General features: G+C 40.0%; 2 protein-coding genes across 13 annotated transcripts in view; one reads left to right on the top strand and one right to left on the bottom strand.

Annotated features, from left to right (window-relative positions):
- RPS6KA5 (ribosomal protein S6 kinase A5) overlaps positions 1-5,016 on the bottom strand; it is an 89,334-nt gene extending 84,318 nt beyond the window's left edge. For both annotated transcript variants that reach the window (XM_075753717.1, XM_075753718.1), the window contains exon 1: positions 4,395-5,016. In XM_075753717.1, coding sequence (XP_075609832.1) covers positions 4,395-4,467 — 73 coding nt within the window. In that variant the 5' untranslated portion in view covers positions 4,468-5,016. The remainder of the gene's footprint in view (positions 1-4,394) is intronic.
- Positions 5,017-5,372: 356 nt separating this feature from the next.
- The window catches only part of DGLUCY (D-glutamate cyclase), a 56,239-nt gene continuing 33,752 nt past the window's right edge, over positions 5,373-27,859 (top strand). For 3 of the 11 annotated variants that reach the window (XM_075753689.1, XM_075753696.1, XM_075753695.1), the window contains exons 1-2: positions 26,347-26,422; positions 27,315-27,426. In XM_075753689.1, the coding sequence (XP_075609804.1) occupies positions 26,378-26,422; positions 27,315-27,426 (157 nt within the window). In that variant the 5' untranslated portion in view covers positions 26,347-26,377. Of the gene's footprint in view, positions 5,626-10,062; positions 10,726-20,651; positions 20,748-23,875; positions 23,952-25,415; positions 25,540-26,295; positions 26,423-27,314; positions 27,427-27,859 lie in introns of those variants that run through there. The other 8 variants (XM_075753691.1, XM_075753690.1, XM_075753692.1 and 5 more) reach the window with 8 other exon arrangements.

Below are 27,859 nucleotides of genomic sequence, written 5' to 3'. Positions count from 1 at the left end.
TATTCTATTTAATGCATGATTCATCATGTTTTTTAGCCATAGGAATTTCCACAATGCCTTACAGTTTCGAAATAATGCCATTCTAGTTTAAATTCTCATTCAAGAAGGGGCAACTAAGAATTTGCAATATTAAAGCCTTCAAATAGTCCATTATTGTCTGAAGCCTTTTATCATTTCATACGGAATTATAAATTAGACTATTTGACTCACATGGAAGTTCAAAATTCTTCTGCCTCTGGAGTGCTGCAGCCCATTGCTACATTGACTTCTAGGCTATACATGCCTTCTCACATGTCATGTGTTACAATCAGACAAATTGCAAACTAAAGAAAATTCTTTAGCCCAAAGTTTGTGACAGCAGTAAAATGAAACCAGTACCCTCTTCAAAACAATGTCTTAAAGCAAAACAAACAACATATATACAGCCTATTACCCATACATTCATGGAAAGTGTTACAAGTTCTCTTCAATAGCCCAGTTTTGCTAATCTCTGCCTCTCACTGGGCAAAGCAGGGAGCACACATGCATGCTGCAAGATGGGCAAACTCCTACCTAGTGACATACACTGAAGGTTCAGGATCCTTTGATCCTTATTTTACTTTTTTCCCCAAGAATAAGAGCTACGACAGAAGCCAACAGGAGGTGTGTGGGGGGGGGGGAAATCTCACTGTTAACAGTTCTATTTCCTTCTTAGCTTCCCTCATCACAAGTCTTTCCCTCTCTGCCCATATCCTTCCCTATCACAAAAAAAAATTTTATCTGATAGGCTTTACATTTGCCATTGTTCAGTTCCATGGCATTACCAGGAAACAGAAAGTGTGAAGAGCCTACAATATTCTTTTTCACTGTAAAGAATATTTAACTTCTTAGGTCTCCAAAAAGATTAGAAGTGGTACTAACTCTGAGGTTAGCCTTAAAAAAAAACCAAAAAAACCAAAAAAAACCAAACAAACCCCACACCCAAAAAACACACAAAAAACTTTTCCTTTACAAGATTCCATAAACAGATGCTACAGAAAATTTAATTTTTTTATTATTTTTCCCTAGAGAGCTTCAGTGAGAATCAGACAGTCACCACTTCCTAGCATTTGATCTTTGGCATATTTTTTCTTCTACTTCCTGAAAAGGTGATTCCACTTTCCCCAAAAACTCATTTCCTTCCCAAAGTGAGAAAAGAAAGACGGTGACTATTCTGAAGTGGCTGAATTGTGAGATGTCTATCAAGGAAGAAATGGTTTGTGTGACAGGAAAAGAAAAAAAAAAACCCAAAACATTGCTATATTAGGAGAAAAATCATTATTAACTGAAATGTGTTCTAAAAGTCACTGCTGTGTCTAATCTGCAAAATAATCAACTGAAGGAACAATCATGGAAGTACATGCATGCTTACAGTTTCCCCAGCAGTAGGGGGACATTTTGATTCTTTGCATCATTAAAATAAAATATATGTACACACAGCAGCAGCCAGAATTTCTAATACAGAAAATCACATAGCATCTCACAGAGGCACTCAAGTGTTATGCACCACAGCTCCTTCCCTATCACAGGCCCGATCTACATGCCTACGAAGTGATGTTTTTTCAGCAATTACTTTCTGGTCACACAACAGGGGAGTTTCAGGGCCCTAAGAATATGGGATATAGAGCTAAAATTAAGGTTGAACCTACATATCAAAGCCAGCACTGTAATTTCAAAGTCAAAGTTTAAAAGAAGTCAAACCATGGCATGACAGGGTTAACAACCAGCTGGTAACCGTGTAGAAATAGCACTGCATGTGCTCTAACTATGCATTTTCATATGCTGCAATACTTGCCTAAAGGTAACAACAATCATCTGTTTCATTCTTGAAGATACTCATTTCATCTTGAATTCAAGTTTTATAGTATGCTCGCTTACTCACTTGACTGTAATCAATGTGTGTCTCTTAACTCGTTTAATATTTTTAGAGCAATTCCAAGACCCAAGTAATTGCAAATGCAAAGTGTAACTGTAAGTTCACCTGCATTTAGTTGATTTAAATACATCATTCTTTGCACTTTGAGTTTGTTATCAAGAGGTTCAAGCAACAACTTCTGCAATATGAAAATGAGACACTCCCTTTTCAAAGAAGCCACTATTTCTACCACAATAGTACATTCCTTCAAAGCACTGTGGAGACTGACCTCTTTTTCGTCTGCCAACTGACAGCTACTTTCGATATGTAATTCTAAATCATTCAATTAGTCACAGAGCTTGCAACATCAAAGAAAGAACACAGAGAGGAGGGGATCACTAGAATCTAAACAAATTGCACATTAAAAGGATATTCATGGTATACAACCTCAGTATTTAAGAGCAACGAAGATCCTCTGGCTCCAGTTCTAACTCTGGCACATCCCTTCACCTTCTTTCCCAAAATGAAGCAAAAGTAAATAATCATGCTGCACACTTTAAAACTGTGGTGGGCTGACCCTAGCCAGCAGCTAGGCATCCACACAGCCAGACCCAGTACAAAAAAAATTAAGAAAAATATTCAAAGTATCTGATAGATTATTTATATATTTCTATATCAATAGAAGCTGACTGCAATTTTTCTCCTCAAATTATCATCTCTGTGCATTGTGTAGAGACAAGTTCTGAAACGGTATCTTGATATGTCTTGCATAGCAATGACACTATTGACACCTTCAGGAGTAGGAGTCTCCCAGGAGTACATGACAGAGCAGCTCCCTCCTCCACCCTAATGCTCCAGAAATAGACAAGCCATTGCTAGAAAGCATTTTTCAGAAAGCAGAGTTTTCTAAATACTTAATAAGGAAAAGAGAAGAGAAGCAACCAATTCCTATTAACTGAATTTCAGAGGCTTAAAAGAGACACAAACAAGGTTGAGAATTTTTAAATTAAACCCAAGTATCGGTACTTCCTGAATCTATAAAGCTTTAAGATAAGCAATTTTCATTTTGATGCTGATTATGCTGTATTATACAGCTCTGTCGAGTTTATATGAATGTGTTTATTCCTCAAACTATCCTTAGATAACTAACCCACAGGGATACATGCTGCCTCAACTTTTACTAAAGTAATCCAGACATAGCTAGGTAGATACATAGAATAAACGTGTTCGACTTCCCTTCCCCCTGCCCCTTTTTCTCCTGCCCACTGAAATCTAGCAACACCCAACCAGACAAGTATGTTTTCCACCAGCTCTTTTGCTTCTTCTTGAAAGAAGGAAACTACAGTCCCTTTGGCTTCTGCATAGCTATCAGGAAGAGCGCTTGTTTTTTTTTTTTTAAAGCTGCAGTGATAGCTGTGTTCCGCTGGGGCACCTCCTCTGAGCCCCTAGACCCGAGTGACAGAGGGACAGAAGGATGAACCCAACCCAAGACCCAGCACCACCACTTGTCTTCCGCATCGGCCCATCAGAGAATGTCAACTACAATAACCCGGGGGGGGCGGTTCTGTCAAACTTTTGCGATGAACAGCATCATACTTACTTTTATTTCATCATGAAGAAAAAAAAAAAAAGAGAGAAAAGGAATGAAGGGCAGGGTTAATAGCACCTCCATTGTTAATAAACAGAGAGAATACACATCGTGATTATGTTTTAAAAACAATTAGAAATGAACAGTAAAATCTACATTTACTGCGGTATTCAAGTTGCCTGGAAACTTCTGAGAAACGGAGTCCCTATTAAAAATATCTAGAGATCTTCCCCAACACAACATACGACAGAGCATTTCTGCTGTATCTTGAAAGATCGTATAGATTTCACATGTTCAACTACTTCTCCAGAGGGTCTTCAAGTAACTACTGAGCCACAGAAAGATTCACAGACTGAAAAGCCAGATAACTCTGCGGTTACATGTTGGCACATTCCCCTTCCTACAATTCCGGCATTTCACCGAGGTCAGAGAAAAGCTGTCACATAAAACGACATCATTTAGGACTGTAACAAACAGGCCCCTCCACCCCCCATTCTGACATAGCCATAAAAGTCAAACGCACAATTAAAAGGAAAAAAAAAAAAAAAACAAAGAAAGGCTAATCCTTATTTTCAATCCCTTATATCCTTCAAAAGCGTCAAATACCACTGGGTAAGTGGGACAGGGGAGCCAAATACACAGGAGTCCAACTGAAATAGTTTTTTCAGAAATATAAGGGACCCCCCGCCCCCATCTCATAGGCTCCTGCCCATTTCTTTCAGCTCATCCTCTTTTTTCTTTTCCTCACCGAGATTTCCCTACTGGTCCCGATCAACTCTCTTGAACCTCCTTCCTCAGCACTTCTTCCTCAAGTCCCGCCAGCCCAGGCCCCCTCCGCCCCCCTCCCCTCAGGCGGGAGCGCTCCCCTCATGGCCCCCCCCCCCCGCCATGACCTCTCCCGGCCGCCCCGACACCCAGGCTCGCCCCGCTCACCGTTCCTCAGCTCGTGCTTGACAGTGAGGAGCGGCAGCTCCCCTTCCTCCGCCGGGCCCGAGGGTCCCTCCATGTTCTCACAGGCGGGCGCTCCCCCGCCTCTGCCGCTCCCCGTGTGTGTGAGCGCGGAGGCGGGGGGACGTCACCTGGCCTGAGGCGGATTTTATTTTCCAGGGGCGCTCCGGGGGAGAGGAGCCATGCAGGCGCGCTGGGGCGGGGGGGCAGCTGTTCTCCCCTCCGCCTTGGGGAAAACGAAAATAATAAAAAAAAAACCCCAAAAACAAAACAACCCACACCACCCAACAACAAACAGTTATTAAAATACAGGGAGGTTCACGCACGTCGTCTTCCCTCCCCCGGCCCTCAGAGCCAGCCCATGTCCTTGCGGCTCCCCTCCCCCTAGCTCCGGCCGCCCTCCCCGCCCAACAGCAGGGAGTCGAGTCGAGCCGAGCCGAGCCCGGCGCGGCCCAGCCGGGATAGGCTGAGCGACACGGGAGGAGGGGGCGCCGTGAGGAGCGGCTCCTACTCAGGCGCTCGCGCCCCCTCCCTCCCCCCACCGAGCGCTCATTGGGCGCGCGCGCCCGCGAACACCAGCGGCTGTTGGGCAGAGAACGTTCTACGTGCCTCCTTCCGCCGAGCGGCGCGCTCCCTCATTGGATCAGCGAGTACGCCAATCGCTGACTCCGCCCCTCCGGTTCCCCCCCAGTCCCTCTACTCCCTAATCTTGTTTGTAAACATTCCCGCCCGCCTCTCCCACTCCCCCCCCGCGTGAGGGCGGGCGCTGCGTTGCCTAGAGAAAACGGAAGGCGCTGATTGACCAATGCGGCTGGCAATCATCTGAGGGTGCGGCGGTGGTGCCCCTCCCTCGGGTTACGGGCCGGTTCCATCGTATTTGGGGGGCGGGGGGGGGAACGGACACGAGCAGGCGTGGGCTTTCCCACTCGCAGTGGCGGTAGGGGGGGACCTGGTCAGAGCTCCAGCCCCGCGGGGGGTAGGCGGCAGCGGGATGGGGGAGCAGGGTATCCGCTCGCCGGCTGACGCGACGGGGCAGGGAGGAGCGGGGGGGGGGGGAAGCGGATTTCCCACAGGGTCCTGACCGCTCGCTGAAACTCCCGCCTCCCCGCACGGCGCGGGCAGTGTGTGCGGGCCCGCAGCGGCGGCTCGTCTGTGCGGCGCGGCACAGCTCGGCCGCCTCCTTGGGCTGGGTCAGCTGGAGACCGGCTGCACGTCGGTATGTCCGCCGCCAGGCCAGCGCTGAGCGCCGGGTGCCAGCGCCGCGGCCGTGCTACGCGCTCAGGTCACGCAGGCTGTAGGGCCGCACAGAACGAGGGCGTGGGTGGCGGGACCCCCGGGCGGCGGGTGAGCGCAGGCCTGGCGCCGGGCAGCGCTGACAGGACCGCGGGGAGATAGGTGCCCCGGGTCGCGCCTGACGCGGCCTTCGCCCTTAGCCGGGTCTGGGGGGCCCGACGGCCCGGGCTGGGGCAGCAGGCCGTGTCCGCGGCCCGGCCGCAGGGCAGCGAGCGGAGCCGTCGTCTTGGGAGGTTGCAGAGGCTGAATTTACTGGAAGATAAAACCACCTTTGTGATCGCCGAAAGGTCACAAAGCAAAGAGGAGCTCGCTCGGTTATGCCGGCTCAGGACGTGCTTGTTAGGGGGTTGCGTGCCTTGGTGCGTTGTGAGGCACGGGTGGGAGAAGGCGCTGGGTAGGCACATCCGCGTCCCCAGTTCCCATTGCACTGCTTGGGACGTTTTCATTTGGCCCCATTAGCTCTGTGGGACACAGTGTCCTGACAGCAGGTTTTGATTTCATTTTTAAGGAAGGTGTGTTCTGAATCATATTAGACCTGTTCATCTCACTTAAGCCTCTCAGTCCGTTATGTTTTGGAAGCAATCTGCTAGCATCTAAAACAGTCAACATTTTCTTGAGACAGATCACACAAATCACTTTTCTCTCCATTTCTTATTTACAGTGATTTCTGACTTGTTGCTTCTGAATGCTGTTGCTTCCTGTCCTTTGACACTGTATGACAAGATGCTAATTTGCAATGCCATGTCACATACAACAGCTCTGCTCTGTTCACGCAGAGTCTGATTCTGGAACATCAAACATCAATGAAATAAAATATCTTCTGTTAATCCTTTAAACACCTTCCACTATTATATATTTTTTGTGTATGTATATATGTACATGCATTTTTTATATATGTGTGTACAAATACATTTCTAGACATTTCTACAGTTTTGTCTAGTTGAGTTGAACTACATAAAGTAGTAGGAGCTTTCTACTATAGAAAGTAGTAGATAGGAGCTTTCTACTATAGAATTGTTTAAATGCCAAAGCTCATTTTTAGGGTGGTTTTGGGATTGGTTTTCTTCCCAGAAATTAAAAATACTACTTAAGGGTTTCATAGTAGTCCTGGTAAAAATTTTGAAGGTGTTTTCCACAAAGCACTGCAGATGTTCTGTTGAGGTATGCACCTGTAGCATATGGTACACACATAACTTCACTGATAATGTCCATCCAGTTATATAGGCAATACTGCCTTTCCAACACTATTATATCAAGACTATAGATATAGAAAGTCTGATCACAGAAGATGTTTTCAAACTGAAAAATAATTGATGCACTAACTTTCGTCACTTGATTTTAGAAGCCTCTCTATTGCAGAGGCAGTAATATTGAACTACATAAAGGAAAATAATGAAAATACAAAAATAAACTGATAAAGTTTATTGTTAAATTAAGTTTTTGCATCTTTGTAACTAATGGCTCCCTTGTACAACTAGTCGGGAGTGTCAGTTTTAATTCTTTACAAGGAGTAACAACCACTTCTGATTATTCTGTGTCACAGGTGTTACATTTTAAAGAGACTAGTACTATATTTTATCCAGTGGCTTTACTAGCCTACGCTTTGGACTAACTGTCCCTGGCAGCCTCAGAAGAGAGAAACTGAAATCTGATTCCACTCTGTTCCTTACTAGCACTCGGTTTGAGTGGAGCTGGCAACAAATCTAGTAGTTGCTAATAGTCTTGGTTTCAGATGTTCATAGCTTGACAGACTTTATCTGCTGATTTGCCTCAGGCTGAAACCTTCTCTTTCTCCTTTTAAATTTTCAGCTAAAACAGCTTTAAAGAATGAGGTGATAACCCAAAACCATCGAACCAAGGTTAATGATCCATTGTGGTAGCTGCTAACTATGCATATAGCAAGACACAGTGATTACACTGTGTATTGAGGTGTAAGTTGTGGCTGGGCTTGGAAAGTACTACTGCATGAACTGGAAGTTCATCGTTATCACTGAGGGACCTGCTGATTTGCTTGCACCTTGGAAAAAGAAACTGAGTAATGTGGTCATTCCATTAAAAAAATATTTTTTTTTACATAACAATCTCTCCAGTGTTAAAATATTTTTGCAGTGGGATTCTCGTGTTATATTCAGAAACAGCAAAGCAGCCCTACTGAATGCTTGGAAAGGATCCCCCTTTTGACAGACAAAAGAGCCATACTTGCACTGAAATCCTAAACCTCCTGTCAGTAGTCCATGAGTACAAGACTATGCTCAAGTTTTCATTTCAACTGAACTTTTGGGATCAGTGGAGGATTAAACTTGGTCATGTGCTTTATTTAAGAGTGGAATGGAATACCTTCAGTGGAATGGTCCAGGCACAGTGGGCTAGTTCATTACCTCCATCACCTTTGTCTTTGAAGCAGTATCACATGGCCTGGTGGTTGTTTGTAAAAGGACATAGTTTTGTCAGCCATAAGGGTAGATAGGATTTGCAGGTAGGTGGAAACATACAGGCTACATCTGTACCAGAAAATAAAATAGATTAGGACTCCTTCTTTAGGTGTCAGGGCAAGTGGCATGGCATAGCTTGCATGCACACAGCTAAATTCTTTCCCCTTCAAAACAGGGTGGTCTTTTCCATACTGCCTACCGAATTTATATGATTGCAAACTGTTACTGAGCTATGCTAGTCGCGAACTTGTCCAAGGACATTGTCTGGGAGAGTACCGGTCAGGCCCAACCATTCCCAAAAGCATCCCAACAGTCAGAAGTACGTATAGTCGTGTGCCAGTGCACAGATTATGCCTTTGTCCCATTTAAATCACTAACACAGACAGTCACAGAGTCAGATGAGGGAGGAAATTTGGCTTGAGCCTGCAGCCAAAGCAGGTATGTGAAAGTACAGAAACAATGATGGGCTATATAGCCACAGGGAGTACAGAGTGGTCTGTCAGAGATTCCTTTATAGTTTGGAGAAGTAAAACCACCCTTGTTATGTAAACTGTGCTTTTATAACTGCAGCCCTGAGTGCAATTTAACTGACTGAAAATGTTGTTTGCATTTTAAATACTCCTTTTTATGTGTGCTATGACACTGAACAAAAGATACTATTCGTATGATGTGCATTCAATAAATTAGCTCTCCAATGTTAAAAGGAAAAATATTCAATGTAAAAACAATTACAAACTATGAGGTGATGCAGAGCCACTCTCCTTCCATAGTGTAAATGTATTTTTTCAAAGTAGCTTTTCATATTCATGTGTACGATAAGAGCAACCTGACAGGTCAATCAACCAACAGTTCAATGTTTGGGCTGAGCATGTGCTTCAAGTTTGGGAACATGGAGTAAGAGAGTTCTAAAGATAGATGTCCCTTCTCTACCCCACAACACAACTGTTCAAAAATATGTGTATTTACTTGCCATTCCTAATTGTGAAGAGAGGGAGGAAAAAATGTTGTGGGAAATACCCACATGGAAAGATACTGTTGGACTTCATTTAAGAAAAAGTGTCACAACATTTCCTTTTTGGTTCTAAAAGAGGTGGTGTGCCAGGCTGGTTTGAGAGCTGAGGTGAAATTGAAATGCTCAGTATACAGACTTCTGAGAGGAAATGAGAGAGAAAGAAAGAAGAAAATGAGTGCTGTAGCTTCACGATTTTGAGGTACTTGGTTTACTTTCTTTCTGAAGGGGAGCTGCATATGAGAAACATAGTTTCTATGGAGCTAAAGTTGGAGGCGTCTGGCACTTTCTTATGGTCATTGAGTTGTTACAGAAATAGGTGTTATTTTCAAAATACAAATGTTGGAAAGCCAGATGATACAAAATGTTCCCCTTAATCACTGCATGGAGAACATTTGCACAGCAAGGGAAAAAGAGGATCAAATTTTGGAAACCAGGAAACTGATTTAGGGAAGGACTCCCTGTGAAAGGCAGTCATGACATGAAACAGCTTTTGTGTGAGATGATAGTACAGTATTAGTTCTAGTTTCTAGTTTACATACATTCTCTGTGATTTTTTTTTTTTTTTTTTAAATCTGCAATTGAACATTTTGTGCTTGGCAACTGTTAGAAAAGGAGATTGGGTAGGTAAATTTGCTGTTTAAAGCATTTTTGTATGAAACTGCTCTGGCCAACACTTTTATCTCTCTAAAACTACTTAATGTCTTACCATGAAAGGAGAAGTTATGCTAAGCATCCAAGCCTAATAATTCTCTTACCGGAAGTGGTACAACTCTGTCAGGAAATGGATCGTTTCTTGAAAGAGTGCATATGAGTGAAGATGTGTTACTAATTCTAGGGTTACATCTTTGGTTAAACTTAAGCCCTGTTTCATTTAGTATTAATTTCTTCACTGAAAATTAATTTCTTTTTTCTTCAGTTACAGTACAGTTACAATAACTATTCCAAGCAAGACTTTCAGAAGTTTAATTGTTAAAAATCTACACGGCTACGAAAGAGAAACAATAAAAATATTTGTGATGTTACTTCATTTCTGATGCGGAAAAGGAAAATGAATGAACACTGTCCAGAGGGGAAAGGAAGCAACACTATCTATTAAAACAGAAATAAGGGTTTATTTCAATTTCTGATCTGCTTAAATGCTTAAGCTAAGCAGAGATGGAATTTCTAGTCAATCCAAAGAATTGTTGACTTCTGGATCCTAACCCTCACTCACAATAATTTGAAATTGTTTTAAGATTTGTTGCAAGAAACACAGAGGGCTGTTCTACATAATGGTATCATTAAACCTCTGAGTAATACTGACTGCAGTGTAATTAAACTCAAAATCCTTTTCAGAAGACTCACAAGTGAATTCTCACTGTTTTGAAAATTGACTGTAAACTTTGGAGAAGGGGACTTTAGAAAGGAGAAGCTAATCAAGATGTTCTGAAAGCTAGAGATGAGGAAATTAAAACTTTTCACTCAGCACAGAGACCATGAGTACATCCTGATAGTTGCAGAAGCCATGCATCTGTTTTCCATCCCCAAAGAAGAAAGCAAAAACATGAGAAAAAAAGTGATTAAATGGCAGAGCTTAAAGGTATGCATTGTAGTTCTTAACGAGAGCCTACCAAAAAGGAGGTAAGTGAAAAGAAGTGCCACATAAAATGAAGGGGGAAAGGCAGTTTTGGAAAAGCATAAATGAAAACTAGTAAGTTCATTTCCACCACTTTTTTTTCTACTGACATATTTGAAGATACTGCATCTGTTAAGTTACTATAGAGCAAAAAAAGGGATTTAATGAAGTGAACAATATTGCAGAGATTCTTTTTTTCCTTTTCCCTTTACCTTCACAAAAGTTGTATGGTTATTGATTTTGAACCTACTTTTTTAAATTTAAAAAGATAAGATGCTCCCATGAATTGAAATAACAGAAGATAAAATCCTGAAACAGATGGATAAATTAAGAAAAGTATATTCCAGACTCAGGTGGTATATAGCCTGGAGTTCAGAAGGAACTTGGAGTGCCTCAGAAAAATTACAAAAAACTCCCATCAGTTTCAAGTACTATATCAGGTGACTGGAAAGCACCTCTTAACATAATGTAATATAATATCATATAATACAATACAATGTAACTTAATATAAGCAGCATTACAACTATAAACTTCTTTAAAAGGACCAGGAAAATGTTCTGACGAAAGATTTGAAAGATTACCCTTACTTTTAATGAATGAAAAAAAATAAATAAAATGGATTATAAAAACAATAGGTAAACATGGTTCCATGAACGTAGACCAGGTATAAAATAATACTGTGAAAAATCAGGTAGTAAAACCAGTATCTATAATAATAAATTACAAATTTTCAATCCATCTAAAAAGATGGGGATTTTTGACTGAAGTTGCATAAGTGACACTGTAAACTGTATGACTTGGGACTAGAGCTAACTGGTAATGGGTACTCAGCAATTCTATCATTTCATTACTGTTTTTCTTAAATTGTTCATCCTATACTGACTTATTGAGATACAGGATACACACTAGGGTACGTCTAGCTCACCATCCCATCTCCAGCGCTGGCCAATAGGAGCTGTGTCGTGTCACGACAAACCGTGGTAAGAAACTGCTAAAGTTTAGCTATGCAGTCTATGCATAAAGGCCACCATTTGTTTGCTTTGACTTTGCCATCTGCTAGTTTCATCTGATGACCCATAATGATGACCCAAATATAATTAAAAAAGAGAATGAAGAATTGTTACCTTTTGTCTCCTCCATGCTTTTGTTGGATCTGCCCCTATTTCATAAGCAAACCCAGAATGTGAAGCAATAGTCCCCCCACCTCAAAATGTCTGGTGAAATATTTGCTGTAGGTACAGGTTGGGCACCAGGCGCCTGCAGTTCTTTGAGCTTTCAGTAATCCATGCACAGCTTCATTTCTTTCATTTTTCTTAGGTAAAGGGCTTATAGGGGAAACCTAGGTTATTTAGATGTTAGAACCCTTAGTTTCAATACACTTCTAATGTAAAGTGTTTGCTGTGACAGTCTTTCAAGAGGATATGGAAACCCCAGCTGGTCAGAAGGCACTTTACTCTCCTTTTGTAAATTCCTCAGGATTTGCGTTTTCTCTGAAGTGTTAGACTTCTATGCAAAGAAATGTCCCATTAAGCAATTCTCCTTTGGCTGTCATTTATTAAGTCTGGCTAAGAGTGAGGTTTGGCATCCTCCTCCTTACAACATGTCACATTCAAAGTTACTTTTCTGGTGTGACTGCTTGTTAACATATTGATAGGCAACATTACAGCAGCACAGATTACTGACATTGTAAATAACTCCATTAACTCTGAGCTACTTCAGCCCCCTCATCCCCCAGCATTTTCTGGGATTTAATGAAGATTTACACTAATACCACATCTCTCTCCAGCTTCAAAAGAGCACATTCCTATTCAACCAGATTTTATTACACCAAATCCACCATGTCATTACAGAAACTCTGTAGTAAGTGATTTGCTTCCCTTTGGACTCAGTGTTGCCTACCTACAATTCTAGTGAGATGCATCTTCAAAATGGGAAGTCAGATGAGGCAAACCACACAGATTCTTAGAATTACTTGCAATATGCAGAGAAGTTAGGGTATGACTTCAACTTAATCGCTCATTCTCTGAGTAACATATATCTGCAACATGGCCTTATGTCTTTCCACCAAAGCGTTTTTTTTTTGGGTGGTGGTGAGTTGTTGTGAGATGCTTTCCATTATTTTCCTAAGTCTTTAGATAATAAATTGGTTAAACTGTTCTTCTGTGTGACAATATTTTTGTTTAGAAAACTATGTGATTGAAGACAGTGGACAAGTGTGAGGTATTGGTTTGGTTTATACATTAGACAAAATAATTGGTTTTGGATAGCAAGTACCAAAGCAACAGAATTATAAATCATTTGGGACTGGACATGAACCCACTGCAGTCCTGGAGTGCTATCCTTTGATGGATATATAGGGAGGAGACAAAGGGGATTTCTGCAAAAATCATGAGCCTCTTCCTGCTTTTGACAAACACAGAGGGAGTGTTAATCCCTTATTTAATCTTGTGTTTCAAGCCAGACCAGGACCATGTCTTCTGTAGCCTTTTATGTACCCTTTCTGATTTGAGATATACCATGAAAAAGTAATCATTCCTCCTCTAAGGCAAGTTGCCTAATCTTCCCAGTGCCTCTCTTTCTCTGCAGAAGTAAATGCCTTCTCACCCCACCCACACGCCCCAGGAGAGCAACTTCCCCCCCACTCCCTGCCTCTGCTACAGTAGCAGCAACATTCATTTGTCTTCAATTACAGAGTCAAGGATGTTCTTGTCATAGTTGCAGGTGATGCTGCGCATCTGCACATCATCACTCGTCTCTTCCTTTTAATGCTTTTACCTCTCTGGGTCAAAGCTTCACAGTGCATCCTCTTACATAGTTGAAGCTTTGGGCTGCAATCCAATCTATTTTGTCTCTATTTATTTGGTTGGTTGGTTTGGTTTCGGAAACTTTATTCCTGTTGAGATTCTTAAAAGTGACAAATATAGAAATCATATAGTCTTATTAAAACAGAGCTTTGTCTAGAATAACAATAAACCCAAAATATTTAAAGAAAGTCTGCCTATCCATCTTATTAATAATCTTACTATCCCCTGTTCATAGAATGTTCATTGCTAATCTTTAGCTATTTACTTCAGAGAGGCTTATCTCTTGTCTTTCCTGGTTATTTGCTTGTCTTGCATCTACCTACTAAGTCCACATATTCATGCAGTAAATATTCCAACAGTCAAGTTACCTACAATATTCATAAGCTGTTTCAAAGAAGCCACAAATGTATTCTGGTTTATTATGAAATGATCTAATGAATTAATTCTAAATGTTATTTTATAGGTGGTATTGAAGTTATTTTCAGTGGAAGTTTTGATCTGTAATTGAAAACATATGCTTATGGTTTTAGTCACAGGACAAGTGTTCAGTGCAGGTAAGAGATTACATCACGCTGCAATAATGCTGAAGAGCCCCTGCTATAGATTGGCACTCCTTTGTGCTGAGCAATATACAGACCCAGGACAAAAAGGTGCCCCCCAGAATTTCTCATTAGTGTGCTACGATGAAAGCCCTTAGAGCACAACTGAAAACTGGGAGAACTTTGACTTTTTCACTGAAGCTGATAATCACTATAAAGGTCAGAAATTGGTTGTCCATCAAAAATACATGTCTATGGGGAACAAAATGGGCCATCTATACGCATGGTATCCTCTCTATTCCTGTTTATTTTTAAGACATTTGAGATGTGTGACTTCTGCGGAGCTCGTGAACCCAAGGTCACTGAAGTTAGATGCATTTCCGTTAATATTCTTAGCTATTTTTAATATACATAGATTATATCCTAAACAATGCCTGCTTAATACACTTTGTTTTCTCTATTTTCTGTCGTATACTCAGTAACCATGGAAAAGTCACATACAGATCATTCTGTTCTTTGAACTGTAAGATATTCATTTTGGACTCTCTTTTATTCTGTTAAATTTATGCAGTCTTGAAATAATTTTCTTTAATTGAGAACAGTTTGCTTTATGTGATCAGCCATGGAATGAATGCATATATATATATGTTATAGATATATGCACATACTTTTTTTTTTTTGCCTAGAGTTTGAAACCAAGTACTGATCCCAATAGTTTCCTTCTTCAAAAGGAGTGGAAAATATTGTGTAATATTTTCCAAACTGAAGCTGGATCTACTCAGAATGCTTAGTTTTTAAACTTCCCAGTAAATGGGGGAGAAAAAAGCATGTTTATTTTTTGATCGGGAGGACATAGATTTACTAGTTTTTATATATGGTTTCATATTCTTTTGTATGCCTTCTGGTAAACTATATTTTTGATGTCAAGCAAGAAAGTCTCACTTCTTTCCAGTCTTGTATTTTCATGCTCCACTGAACTCGCATTATTTGTGAGAATTTTCCCGTGGACAGAATGATTGTATATCTCATATATCCGCAGTTTGAAGTGCTTAATAGATTCAAAATTAGCATTGTATACCAAACTTTCTATGTCAAAGATAGTTAATTTACAAGGATGAGTATTATGAGAATAGAGAAGAGATTTCCATTAAGGAAATCTATCAGTAGAGAATGGAGTTTGAAAGTCATTAGCTACCATCATCTTTTCAAATGTTTTAGTAATAGTAACTATTTTTTTAATAGCAGTCTTCTATTGCTCCATCAGTCTGACTGGAAATCATTGCAAGTTCTAGTAACTGATGCCTGTTCATCTTACTTTTAGCTGATTAAAATCCTTTCTCTTCTTTCTGTAGTGAGAAACACCTTCAGTTTATATTCAAATTATAATGTTCTTCCATCTTTGTGTATTATTAAAAATACTCCCTGATAGGTATGGTATAACGATATATCATACGATATGTCCTGCTCTATATGATTTTGGTTTTTTGTTTTTATTTCCAAATAGCTAAGAAATCATCCATTTTGTATATTTATCTGTTTTCTGTCCAGAAATGCTGATCCTAAATACTCATTCCATCTTCAAAATTCTAGGTGATCCCAAAAATGTGTCTTCGTATTAATTACATGAAAAGAGAAGCTAGCTAAATAGGTTTAGGTTTGAACCAAACACACTACTCCCTTTCCCCCACAATCAAAACCCCAGACATTTGACTAATCTGCTGGACACAAACCCCATAGATTTTCACAGTTCAGTTTTTGCAAATGTGAATGCTCTATTTTAATTGTACGTTTAGACTTGGAGCCCATTAATGTGAGCTGCTGAGTCCTTTTAATTTGTCTTGTCTTTTTTCACTGCATATACTGTGTAGTCTGACCCTTTGTTGGGAGAAAATATTGCTGGTAATAGCTAATTAATTGTATTTGGAATACTCTTCTAAGATGCTTGTCTCAAGAGGATATATATTTATGGAATTAGGATTAAAGGAATGTCTGTGTTTGTAAATGGCATCTAATAAAGATTGTTTAGTTACTTTTAAATGTATTAGCTTTGGAGCTGGAATCCTAATAAAACAATCCATGCAAAATTCTTGGCTTTTGCATGTAGACAGTTGCAAAGTAAATTAATTTAGAAGGCAGCTACTGAAATCCATATGATATGCTGCAAACTGCAGTTACATGGGATAAAGTCCACTTATCAGTTTTTACCTCTACAAACAAAGAAATCAACCTTACCTCTGAAGTTCCTGAACCACAGGTCATGGAATGCTGGAAGGATATACCAGCAAAGTTTTGTCAATCTTTGCTCTGATTTTAAACTCTTCCTTAGGGATGCATTGTTGGCCACTATCAAAGTCAGGATACTGGGTTTGATGTAGCTTTAATCCTATCTTCTGAAGAATACTGTTGTAATAATATTTTGAATTATTTGGACATTATTCATGCATTAATCCACACCATTAAACTCTTAAGGTTTCCATTACTATGATGTAATGGAAAGTGAAAAAGCCATTTCAGAGAAGGAGGAAGATTCAGCCAGATCAGAACTTAATGCTCAAGCAAACCAAGAGTCTTTTCCCATTTGAAAACAAAATAAAACCAAACTTAGCACACTCTCCATACTTAGGATATATAATAAGTTATGTGAAAAAAAAAATCCAAGAGCAAAAACGGTTATTCAAAACTAAATATTTTAAAGCACCTCCTAAATAGAAGCTATGGACTTTAAGGTACATTATTGCAATTGCCTATCTGGCATATATACAGAAAACAGAAAAAAGGATCAATAGTTGCTAAGCAGACCAAAAAAGAGCTAAACCTTATTTCTGAACTGTATAGTTCATCAATACTAATTATAACTTATTTCAGGGTGTTAGCTTGTTCCATACACGTTTGTAAAAAGCATGTGTATTGCTTATATCTTTTTCTGTCTTTAAACTAACTTTTCTGTCATACCTTTCTTTACTCAGATCTGTGTATAGGATATGGCTTGTATGTGAACATTTATGCAGATGAATGCAGATACAGCGAATGTTTAAGCACTTCATCTGTTCTCAGCAGGACCACTTATCTACTTATCTCTGTTATTTATATTCATAGAAGTACTGTAGGTATGAGTCCTTAAACTGTAAGCTCTGAGACAAGGTATTATGCATATTACCTCAACCATATCTGGGAACAAAACCCTACATACATAAATAAATAAACAAAAAATTAGTAATAGCTTAAATTTTGTTCTGTGTTGCTTCTGTACAAAATATGGGTTCAAATCTGTATTCAAATGGAACTTTGGAAGTAGAGCACGCCAAGATACACCAACCTCTGTAGCTTATTTATATGTTAAAAATATGAAATGAGGCAATAGATGTGTAAGACATTTTCAGCCCTTACCTTCTTATTGTTTGGTAATGAAAATCAAAATGATGACATTAACATCTCTTTCAAGTCAGCTAACGGATGCTGCAGCATTATGAGTCATCTCTTTAACACCAAGCTGCTTTTTTAAAAAAAGTATTTTAATGGTAATAAAAGGTATGAGGGTGATAGGCCTGCAGGTCTTACTCTATTTACCCACAGAACATAGGGAAAAGCAGTAAAAGTTCAGGATTAATTCTATAAGCTAGAAAGGTGAACTGTGTATTTTTTCAAATCCTTGAGAGTTCTCTGCTGAAACCTGCAGATGAAGGCAGCGGTTTGAGATATTTGCTCTGTCTGCTGTAACTGCGTTGAACACAGTAGTGTATTGTATAAGCCACTGAATAGCTAACAGAGTGACAGCATTTAGTCATCCCATGCCTGATCTAGCCTGTAACCAAAAACATGAGAAGTTCTTTGCATTACCTGGGTGAGAACCCAAGCCTAACAGAGCTCCTAAACTTCTCCCTTACACTTGGCTGCACGGCCATGGTACAGCTGCCACCAATGGTGATGCTCTGAGGATACCATGATAGACTGACCGCATCAGAACCATCTGCATGCGGTGGGGTCAGGCTGTCCAGGAGACAGGGCCTGTATCCTATCTTTCTTCTAGACAGTAGGCACCATTGCAGCCTGTGGCTATAGGGTAACTCATTCTCTGCTTCATCAAGGGTCATTCTGGTGGATGAGGAGAGTTGCCCATTGGGGTTATGTCATATGCTGGTCTTGAACAACTGTTATGAGTTTGGAAATGGAGAGGGCAACTGGAGGCACTGTTGGTACTCTGCAGAACCAACACACCACTTGCAGAACCTCTCTTCCCATGGTCAATGTGATTGCCATTTGTCTATAAAACTTGTTCATTCCTGATTCCTACAGATGACTGGACAATTAGGTCAGTGTAGCAACACTCTCATTTGCTTGGTTGAACTGCCACATCATCCAGGTCTTCCATCCTGCATGTTACTGTCAAGCTGAGGTTCTCAAAGGTTCACATGGCATAGAGTCTCATATTGTCTCTGTACAGGCAGGGGAAGAAGAGCTATGAATGACATACAGATCATTTGGGTCTCATCACAAGGAGCTTTGACTGTTCAGGATTATAACTCACTAATTCTGCAAGTTCTTGTTCACAAGTTCAAGGATGGTGAATATTGATGATTTATGGGCTCTGTGATGCTGTCTAACAAATAAGTATGTAACATCTGTGGTTTCTAGAGTTTGGGCGTCTTCGCTAGGGACAAAGCAGCACTCTTCTCTCCATAGAGATTGTGGTCATTGTCAGCCTTAGAGTATTGTCTGATTATTGATATTACTGCTTATCACTATTCCTTTTCATCATGCTGCTCTACTCAGTGTTGGTCTGAGCTCTTGCAGATAGAGTGCAAATGTGTCTGCAGGTGCCTGGCTGCACCAAACAGACCATCAAAGGCAGCTTTAAGATCATCATGACAACTATAGTTGCCACATAGTACTGTAGTTGTCAGGTATGCAGTAATGAAAATATAGTAATGCATCCATAACTTGTCTGAAACTTCATGGAGCCTTTCCAATTGGAATGGATGCTGTGGAACAAAGCTGTCCAGGCTTCCTTGATGCAGGTTAATATGCTCCAAGATCAAGTAGCAGTCCAAGTGCACACCATTTGCCATCACACAGCACAGTTGCTAACAGCACTTAATCCACACTCCTGAAAGTTGCAGTGAGGTGTCCTTGCAGACCCTGCCATTGATTCACCTAGTTATCCAAATGGCACTGCTTAAGCCAGGACTTCCATCAGGGAAATGGTGCTCGGTCCATTTGAGCTGTTCACAGTATTTCTTGGTCCAAGGGCTGAAGGAAGCAGTGGAACAACAGAAGTCAGGTATTTGTGGAAGCAAAGATGTTTGTGCTTGGTAGTGTTTGGAGAGGTACAATTCAGTCATGTCAAGGACACTATTTTTGTGTAAATACATAGGCTGCAATCATTCCTTTAGTGTCCATATCTGACAATTGCTTGGTGAGGAGCAACAGATGCAGTGACTGAGCACCTGCTGGCAGACATGTGAGCCCAAAAGAAATGGCCTCATCCTGGAGGGTAGCCTGAATGACCTGACAGCAGGAGCATGGCACATCTTTTGGGGAACATGGTACTATTTTTATGGTGTGTAGGGAGCAGACCACCACTTACCTGCTTACCTCCACGTGGAATTTCTTGGGAGGAACGGGCACCCCATCAGCCCTGTGACCACGCATGACGTGACTGGGTGTAACCTAGGCGGTGACACGCTTTCTTATCAACATAAGCACCTGTGGCTGCTGCCTTGCAAACAAAGCAGTGCAAGTCACTGTACTTTGGACTTCCAGTTTCATTCTGCATGAGCAAGACTGGGAAGAAAATTTTCCTCACTTTAGGAGTTTTTAATCCAGCCAATACACATCGCCTTGGCTCCAGCGTGCAGCGCACTGCCGGCTGGCCAGGGCTGCTGGGGGGGCAGAGGAGAGGCTGGCACTGGTGGTGGCGTGCAGGCAAGGTCCTCCTCCGTCCTTGGGCTGTCCCAGTGCCAGAAGAGGCCAAGACAGACAACTGGTGGCTGGATCCAGCCCAGAGAATTGTGGAGCAATTCTAAAGATTTTCTGTAGCTCAGTGTAGATTGGGGAACTATATTTAAATACCACCCTCATGTTTTTTTCAATTTCTTCAAGTTGAATAAGCACTTCTTGTCATCTCATACAAAAACAACCTCTGGTAGATCATTTGCTGTCTCTTATTACTGCAGCTGGTGAGTATTCCTGTCAGCAAAGTCAAAGGCATGAAAGTGGCATTTTTAAATCTCGATAAAGGTTCTTGTCTCCTCTTATGCGTGTACCGTATCTTGCCAAAGGAGCATGTAAACAAGGTGGCTGTTTGAAAGCTTGTTGGTCATGTGTTTTTGTAAGATGATGGGGCAGGGTATGCAGGTATTAGGCTATGACCTGAGGGGTTGGAAGGGTGCGTGAAGTCATGAGGCCTCATTCTTTACAGAATAAAAAAGCCTCAACAACCGAGACCCTACATAGATTGTGCCCATGCAAGGCCAGGGCCCCGGTGTGAACTATTTGCTAGTCTGTGCCCGTGTTTGTCCACCTGAGAAACAATTTCTTTAGTCCCAGGGCAGAAGCCGAGTGTAAAGTAATACAAATGCAGTGGTGGAAGTTCAGGGAGCCTGTGCAAGACATGTCACACTAACACGCCACGCTTTGGATCTGGTAATTGCTTTCTGTTCTTAATACACTGGGAGAAACTAAATGTTGTGTGTCTTTTTTGCAAGTAAACAAGATTGGGTCAAAGATACATTGATTCTATCATCGGTTTCTCATCCTAACACAATCTGCAGGATCTCAAGTATAGGCTAGCTGCTTTAAGCAGCAGAGAGAGCACTAATGGAAACTAATTTCAATTTCTATTTGCAGCCCTCATCTAAAGGTGCATAAACTTCAAAGGCAAATACCCTGTATTTCAAATGTAAAGTTAAATCTTAATTTGCTGGATGAGCCGCTGTCTGAAAATACAGAAAGCACTTCCTCTTTGGAATGATACACAAAGCACTTCTGTGCTTTGAAATGATTCATAGCAGATGGGGAGAAGAAGGATCATTAATTGATTCTTCAAATAAAACGTCACAAGTATAACTGAGAGACCCGGTTGGAAAATCAAATGGAGCAAATTTGCAGAGAAGTTTGTGCTTTTCACAGAAGTCTCTTGGCAGAATTTCAAATCAGCTTGATGATTAAGCAAGCAGGTCATTTTAAACCATGTTTACATTAACAAACCTCTGTAACCATATTCCTACTAGGGCAAGGCATAGTACACAAAGGGTTTGTTAGATTATAATTAGGTTAGATTACTTTCCATTATGTATCAGTAAAGGCAGCCTGTGGGCTGGCTCATGTTTCAAGTCACCCTGCTGTTCCTGTTGGTGCAGCAGCAGCTTTGGGTAAGCTATCTGCTTGATAATACGGAAAAAAACCCTGCCCAGCAGTGTTAAGTCGTGACCACCGCACTTTTTTTTGGCCAATGAACCTGTACATGCCACCGCCTGTTCTTATTATCAAACTTTCAACTGAAAATAGGACAAAATGATATAAACAATGCAAGATTATATTTCTTAAGAGTCTTTGGGCTCCTTGCAAGCAAGTCTCTAGATTACGCTTTGAAAAGTCACTGCATTAAACCATACTGTTGTTAGTGTATCAGTACCACTGGAGAAACGGACCTGTAATCTGTGACGTCAGAAACTGGTATTAACTACTTTGCAATCTTCAAACTGACTTGTTTGCTACTCTTATCAGTACTCTTTACAGGCTGTTTATTCTCAGGTGATCCGTTTTTAAAACCACAGAAATACTGTATGTTTTTAGGTTTATTTCATGAATTTACTTGACACATGTAAAGGTGAAGCAGTCACGCTGACACTTCTGAAGGATGTTTTAATCCTTTTGTGCTATTATATAATTTTTTGATTCATTTTTATCTGGTGTAGTTTAGCACAGTGGTATGGACACACCCACTGCATCTCAAAGTGTAATCTTTCTGACACTTAAATGACATTTTTCCATTTTCTTGCGTAATGAATAATTTACAGTGTGGGCCTGGAAAGAATCCATGCTCGTATTTAAATATCGGTGAAATTTACAGATTCACTTTTTTCATTTTGAAAGCTCTAAGGTAATACAAAATGTTTCACTTACTGTACTTCCTTCTTTTTGTCTAAAGAGATTATGCTCTGCAGATTGTAAAAATGCTTTATAAACTATAGCTCAATCAACAATTTAATGTAAAGATACATAACTTTTCAAGACTAGTTGGTGGTTCCACTGTCAAAAATTAAGGAGGAAATAAATAGAAAAACTATGATTAATCCAAGCTCATCTGTAATATTAAAGGGGGGATATATATATCTCTCTACATGTAGGTGTAGATACTGAGGAGGTTCAGAGGAGTCTACATCTTACAAGTCTAGGAAACCATTTGTGCATTTATTGTGTTTTATGATTTCTGACGTTAGATTATTTTTGTCTCAGACTGAGAACAGGAAAAGCTCATTTAAGGTTGAAAATTGAGAGTGAGCTTAAGGTAGAATTGAGAGATACAGCAAATATATAAATTAAAAGGAGCTAGTGAGAGGAGAGAAGGCATCCAAGCTCCCATATTGCCAGAGGATGCAGTCAGACCAACCAAGGAAGCCAACCCTGCAAAGGTCAGTCCAGCTTGGAGTTACGGAGACGGAGGTCTGAGGGAGGGAAAAGGCAGAGACAGAGGCACACTGTAGACAAAAGAAAGAGGGAGGGAACAAGAAATAGCCTGGGACGTGCGACCAATAGGGTGGTGCAAAGAGGCTACTCTGTCCATCATACAAGTCATCTAAAAGGGAAGGCAACCTCTTTATTAAATCTTCTGCAGTCTGCAACTGCGTTTTTCTTGCTTCAGGTTGGGTTGCAGATTATTTGGCAAAGGTGAACAGTATTGGTCACTTTTTCCAAGAAATACTGTTGAATATTTAACTCTTAACTTGATCTACAGTAACTTTATTACCAGACAAGGCTTAAAAATAGAAACTAGTAAATCTCAAAGTGATATGACAGGCAAGGGTACACCTCTTGAGGGCAACAGGGTTTTTTTTAACAGTATAAAGTAGCATTCCTCTCAACATGCCTTTTTCCTAGCATGAGTTGTGGGGGTTCAGGGGAAATACATTCTTTACAATCAGTTATAAAGATGAGGCTTAGAACTAGTCCCGTTCCTATGACCTCAGCAAAGATCAGCACCTCATTGCACACAGTCACCAGTACTCCTCAGCTAATGTGCTGGGAACAGCATGTAGAAATGGATGGTGGCTTCGAGCTTCACATGGCAACAACAGATCACAATTTCTGAATAAAAAAAATATTCACCCTCCAAATCTGGCCTTCCTGAAAATTGTTGTCTAGGTAACAGGATATTTTGCAAATCAGCTGGGCCAAATTAATCAGGTAGTGTGTATCTGCTTGACTCTATTGGAGTGGTCCTATGCAGATATATACTAAATGAAGATGTCACCTAAAAATTTTACGTTACTTATTGAAACCAGACTCAAGATTTGTTTAGAACTTTCACCAAAGCTGGTACATATCTGTACTTCCTGACTGCCAGGAAAGAAGTACAAAGAAAAAGTTTTTTCCTGAATATATATATCTTTTCAATATAACATCATTTCAATACTATATTGTCTCTGACAAGTTGATTCATTATTCTGAGCTACTGTTATGGCATATGCTATGCCACCATCATTGTCTGATCACACAGCTCCTTAGATCATTCTTGTAGATCATTCTAGTACATTATCATCTCTTTCCAGCTTTGAAGTGTCATCATCCTTGTCAAGATCTGGAAGTGCAGCTCAGGATATGGTAGTGCCCACAAATCAATAGCAGGTAAGTGCCATTTTAACACATCAGACAGCAATATATTTTAAGATGTATTCAAGTTCAGTATGTAAAACTCAAGATACACATGAAATACATTGAATCTTCATGTAAGCCTCTAAAAAGAAAAGTGTTCATTGTGCTTCTAACATGGAACCAAATCTTTAAGAAAAGGTTCTTTAAGAGCGATCTTGACACTTCAGTGTTACGAAGCTTTACACTATTGGCTGTTCCTATTGTAAGTCAGGGAGTCTGATGTGAGCAACGTGATTTAGAACAAGGGGGTCTTTTCAGACTTGGTGCTCTAAGTATGGAGTTTGTCATTAGCCAGTAAATGACTTGATTTTCAAATGGTGGTTACCCAGGTCTATTTCTAGTCTGCTTTAGAGGTTCGTTCCATTAAAGGCAACCCAGACTGGAAAGCCAGATCTTAGGGTCCCTTAGCGAGGGGACACCACAGAGGATGCCTCAGGCACAACAGCCATCTGTAAGCTCTGTCAGCATCTTCTCTTAAGGGCTTTTTAACACTTATCCTGCACCCTGTCTTTATCTGTATCATGATCCAACATACCCCCATGAGATAACCGATACTTACCGTTATCTCAAACTACCTCAGAACAAAATGAAAGGAGTTGAAAAACCCCTGCCAGGTCACAGAACCTGTTAAGTGATTAACAGCTGAACGACACCATTTAGAGTGCTGCTCGAGGGCCCGATGAAGCCAGCCTGTGCACTTCATTAGGCATCCTGACGGGACAATGGAAAAGATACTCTAAGACCTGAGTTGCCTTGGTACTTCTCCGCTGTCATTCCAAACAGGCCACGGTCATGATGGCTCCAACAATTTTCCAGGGGGTCCTAGAGATGTTTGCGGAAGCTGAATCTGTTGATGCCCCCAAGCACAGGGAAATAGCATACTGCATAGAAACTAGCCATTCCTGAGAAAGTCAAATAGTAAAAGCTAGGTTTTACTATAAGCATCTAACAGTTTTTATTGTCTATCCAAATTTAGTAATTAATAAAGAAAAACACCAGCATAATCTATTACTGATATTGTATAGCAAATACAGGGGTCTAAAGTTATAACTCAGCTTATTAATCCTATTGGATTTTCCCTATAGTTTTATAAAATCACCACAGGAACTTTAGTGATAGCAAATGATCATAAGGTGAGTTTTATCTCTCATCTGAAAGAGATGAATCAGAATGCTTTTATACAAAGTTAATGTTTAAATTATTTACTTCCTAACTAGTCAGCAACAATATTTGTTGCTTTGCAGCTAGGGGCTTGATTCATAAATAGGAACTACAAACCCAAGCATTTCTGTAAGGTACTGGCAGCCAACTTTGCAGCACTACTGATACTCACAGTCCTGCAGCTTGTTAGTCACTTGCTGTCATATGAACCTAAACCATTAGGGCCCTGAATGTTTAATTCTCATAGGTACTTCCATTTCTGCTACTGGGCACACATTTTATGAGGGGAGAATTGGGCTCATCCAACATCAGACCAGGGCATTTGTGATAAAACACCTAGCTGAAGACAGCTTTCATTCCATACTAGTTTCCTGAACTTCAGACTGCCTTTCAAATCCAAGTAAGCTAGTAGTTCTTAAGGCTATCAATCCTATAGATGATTTAGATGGTTTCAAAGATGCTCAGAAATCAGGAAAAACAATTTGAAAGAATCTAATGAACACACTTGGAATTTTTTATTAGGATCACTGTATTTAATTTGAAACCTCTTGAGTTAATAATTCCAGACCGGGGTTAGAAATTCTCTTTGCGGTAAGAATAATGTCTCTTAAATTGACACTTATAGGCCTGGATTAGAGCTCAGCTACATTTCTAAATCCAATTTCTTGTTATCGTTAAAGTATGCATTTGGAATTGCTCGTGATTTTGTAATGAAGACTAATTTTTGTGCAGCATACAGAGTGATAATGTAAAAGCAGAAAGGATGAGAAGGGTTAGAAAGTAGTAATGTAGAATTCAGGAAAAAAAAAAATCCAGACTAATTTCTTTTGGCTGATAATGTTATATAAAGATTTCAGAATTAAGAATAGATACAAAGCTTATTCTAAATTCCAGTGCACCCAACTTAACCTCTCAGAATTCTGCAAGCTTTGGGAAACATTTTGGACAGACAACCTATGATGAGAGTATAATTTCAGTCAAAACATATCACTGCTCTTCAAGTTAATTAAGGAATGAGTTGCTCAGTTATACATTTTCACAATAAAGTGTTTCACTTGTGTTCCACTCCACTGTCAGAGCGAAACTGTGCAGTATCATAGTTACATTACAAAACCTGTGGACCTTTAACAGAAAAGTTAACTTTTGCTAGAAGGTTGTAACATCTCATTGTACGTTAATTTACTGGCATCTTTTAAACAAAGCAACACAGCTTCTATCATATTTATTACTTCTTATGGATGACATCAAGAATGGCTTCTTCTGAATTAAAGAAAAACTTGGAGGTTGGTAATTTGATTACTTGGAGGATAGTTTAGTTTCTTTACTTAAAAATGACCAAGGTTAAAATCATAAGCAGCCAAGTTATTATTTTACCCTGAGCTATCTTTTACTTTTTCCTAATAGTGATGTAATAAACTCTTTTTAGTTATAGATAGTTTACATTCAGGGAAAAACTTTGTGTGAACTTTGACTAGATTGCAGAAAAAAAGATATCTTAAATCTCCAAAAGATATAGAGAGAGTCAGATATTGATTGCAATTAGGGTACTTATCTCTGTTCCTACTCCAGAAAGCATGACAAGTGACTTAAACATCTATACACCTGCTTTTCCAGTGGAAGAATAGCCACAGGAGTATTCACTTCTACATAATTAATATTTGAAAAGTATAATACATGTGGAATGTATTAAAATGACATTTTCTGAATATAGTTCTCTCTTTACTGCAAGGTTGCATTGCTAATGTCTAAAAGCATTTTGAACAGAGAAGTAATATTACAGATTATAGCTTGGTAGATTAATCCATTTGTGCTTTTGCAGTTTTAAAGTTACAATGAATTTTGGAAAAGTGAATACTCTAGGAAATGAATATTTATCAGGGAGGAAAGAAATCTGTTCATTGCAGGCCAACAAAACTTTGCATTTTATCCCGAATGCTAAAGTCTCTGGCTAATTTATTGAAAGATTCAGTTTGCATTTAGTCATAAAATGTCAGTGAAATAAACTTTCGACTTTGATCTGCCTTTTGGGTTATAACTTAGATTTTCCCAGTGATAACAACTTTGGTGGAGCATGAGGAGGAAACTTAAGTTAAATTCTCCGGCAAATCAGAATTTAAAATGACAAAAAAAATAAATGTGCTTTATGTTTAAATTTATAATTATCTTTCTGTTGAGGCTGAAGAAATGGTTTTGACAGGAAGCTTGAAATCTCTCCTTCCCCATGTGCTGAGAAGAATAATTCGATGCAACAGACTCAGTATTAGTAATACTTCGGGAATGGCGGAGGGTAAGTAAACCTAACAGCTCTAAGTGCAAAAGTGACTCCATTTTAGATTCGTAGCAATGTGTTTTCTATTTTTGTTTGTGAAGGAACGTGGGAATATCAAAAGCACTGAAGTAAAACAGAAGAAAACCTTAAGTTGACTTACGTTCTTAAGTCACTTGGGTGTTTTTGAAATCACATTGTAAGCACCTGACGCTGTGTTCTTAAATCATAAAAGAAAATGTATCATCCTACCTGTGTAAAGTACATGGACTTTGTTTTCAAAGTTTGCAGTGCATGCCTCAGCTCCCAGTCATGTCATTAAGAAATTACGGATGCAGAAAATATTTGAAAAATCTTTAACCAAATGTGGCTTTTCTTACGTATGTTATTATCACGTTTGTAGCCTGACATACTGGGTTCTTCACAGAGACCTTGCTTTACTTAGCGCATGGGA

The sequence above is a fragment of the Balearica regulorum genome, chromosome 5 (assembly GCF_011004875.1).
Source record: "Balearica regulorum gibbericeps isolate bBalReg1 chromosome 5, bBalReg1.pri, whole genome shotgun sequence".
NCBI lineage: Eukaryota > Metazoa > Chordata > Aves > Gruiformes > Gruidae > Balearica > Balearica regulorum.
The sequence above is the reverse complement of the archived record's forward strand: the minus strand, read 5'-3'. Positions and strand labels throughout refer to the sequence as shown.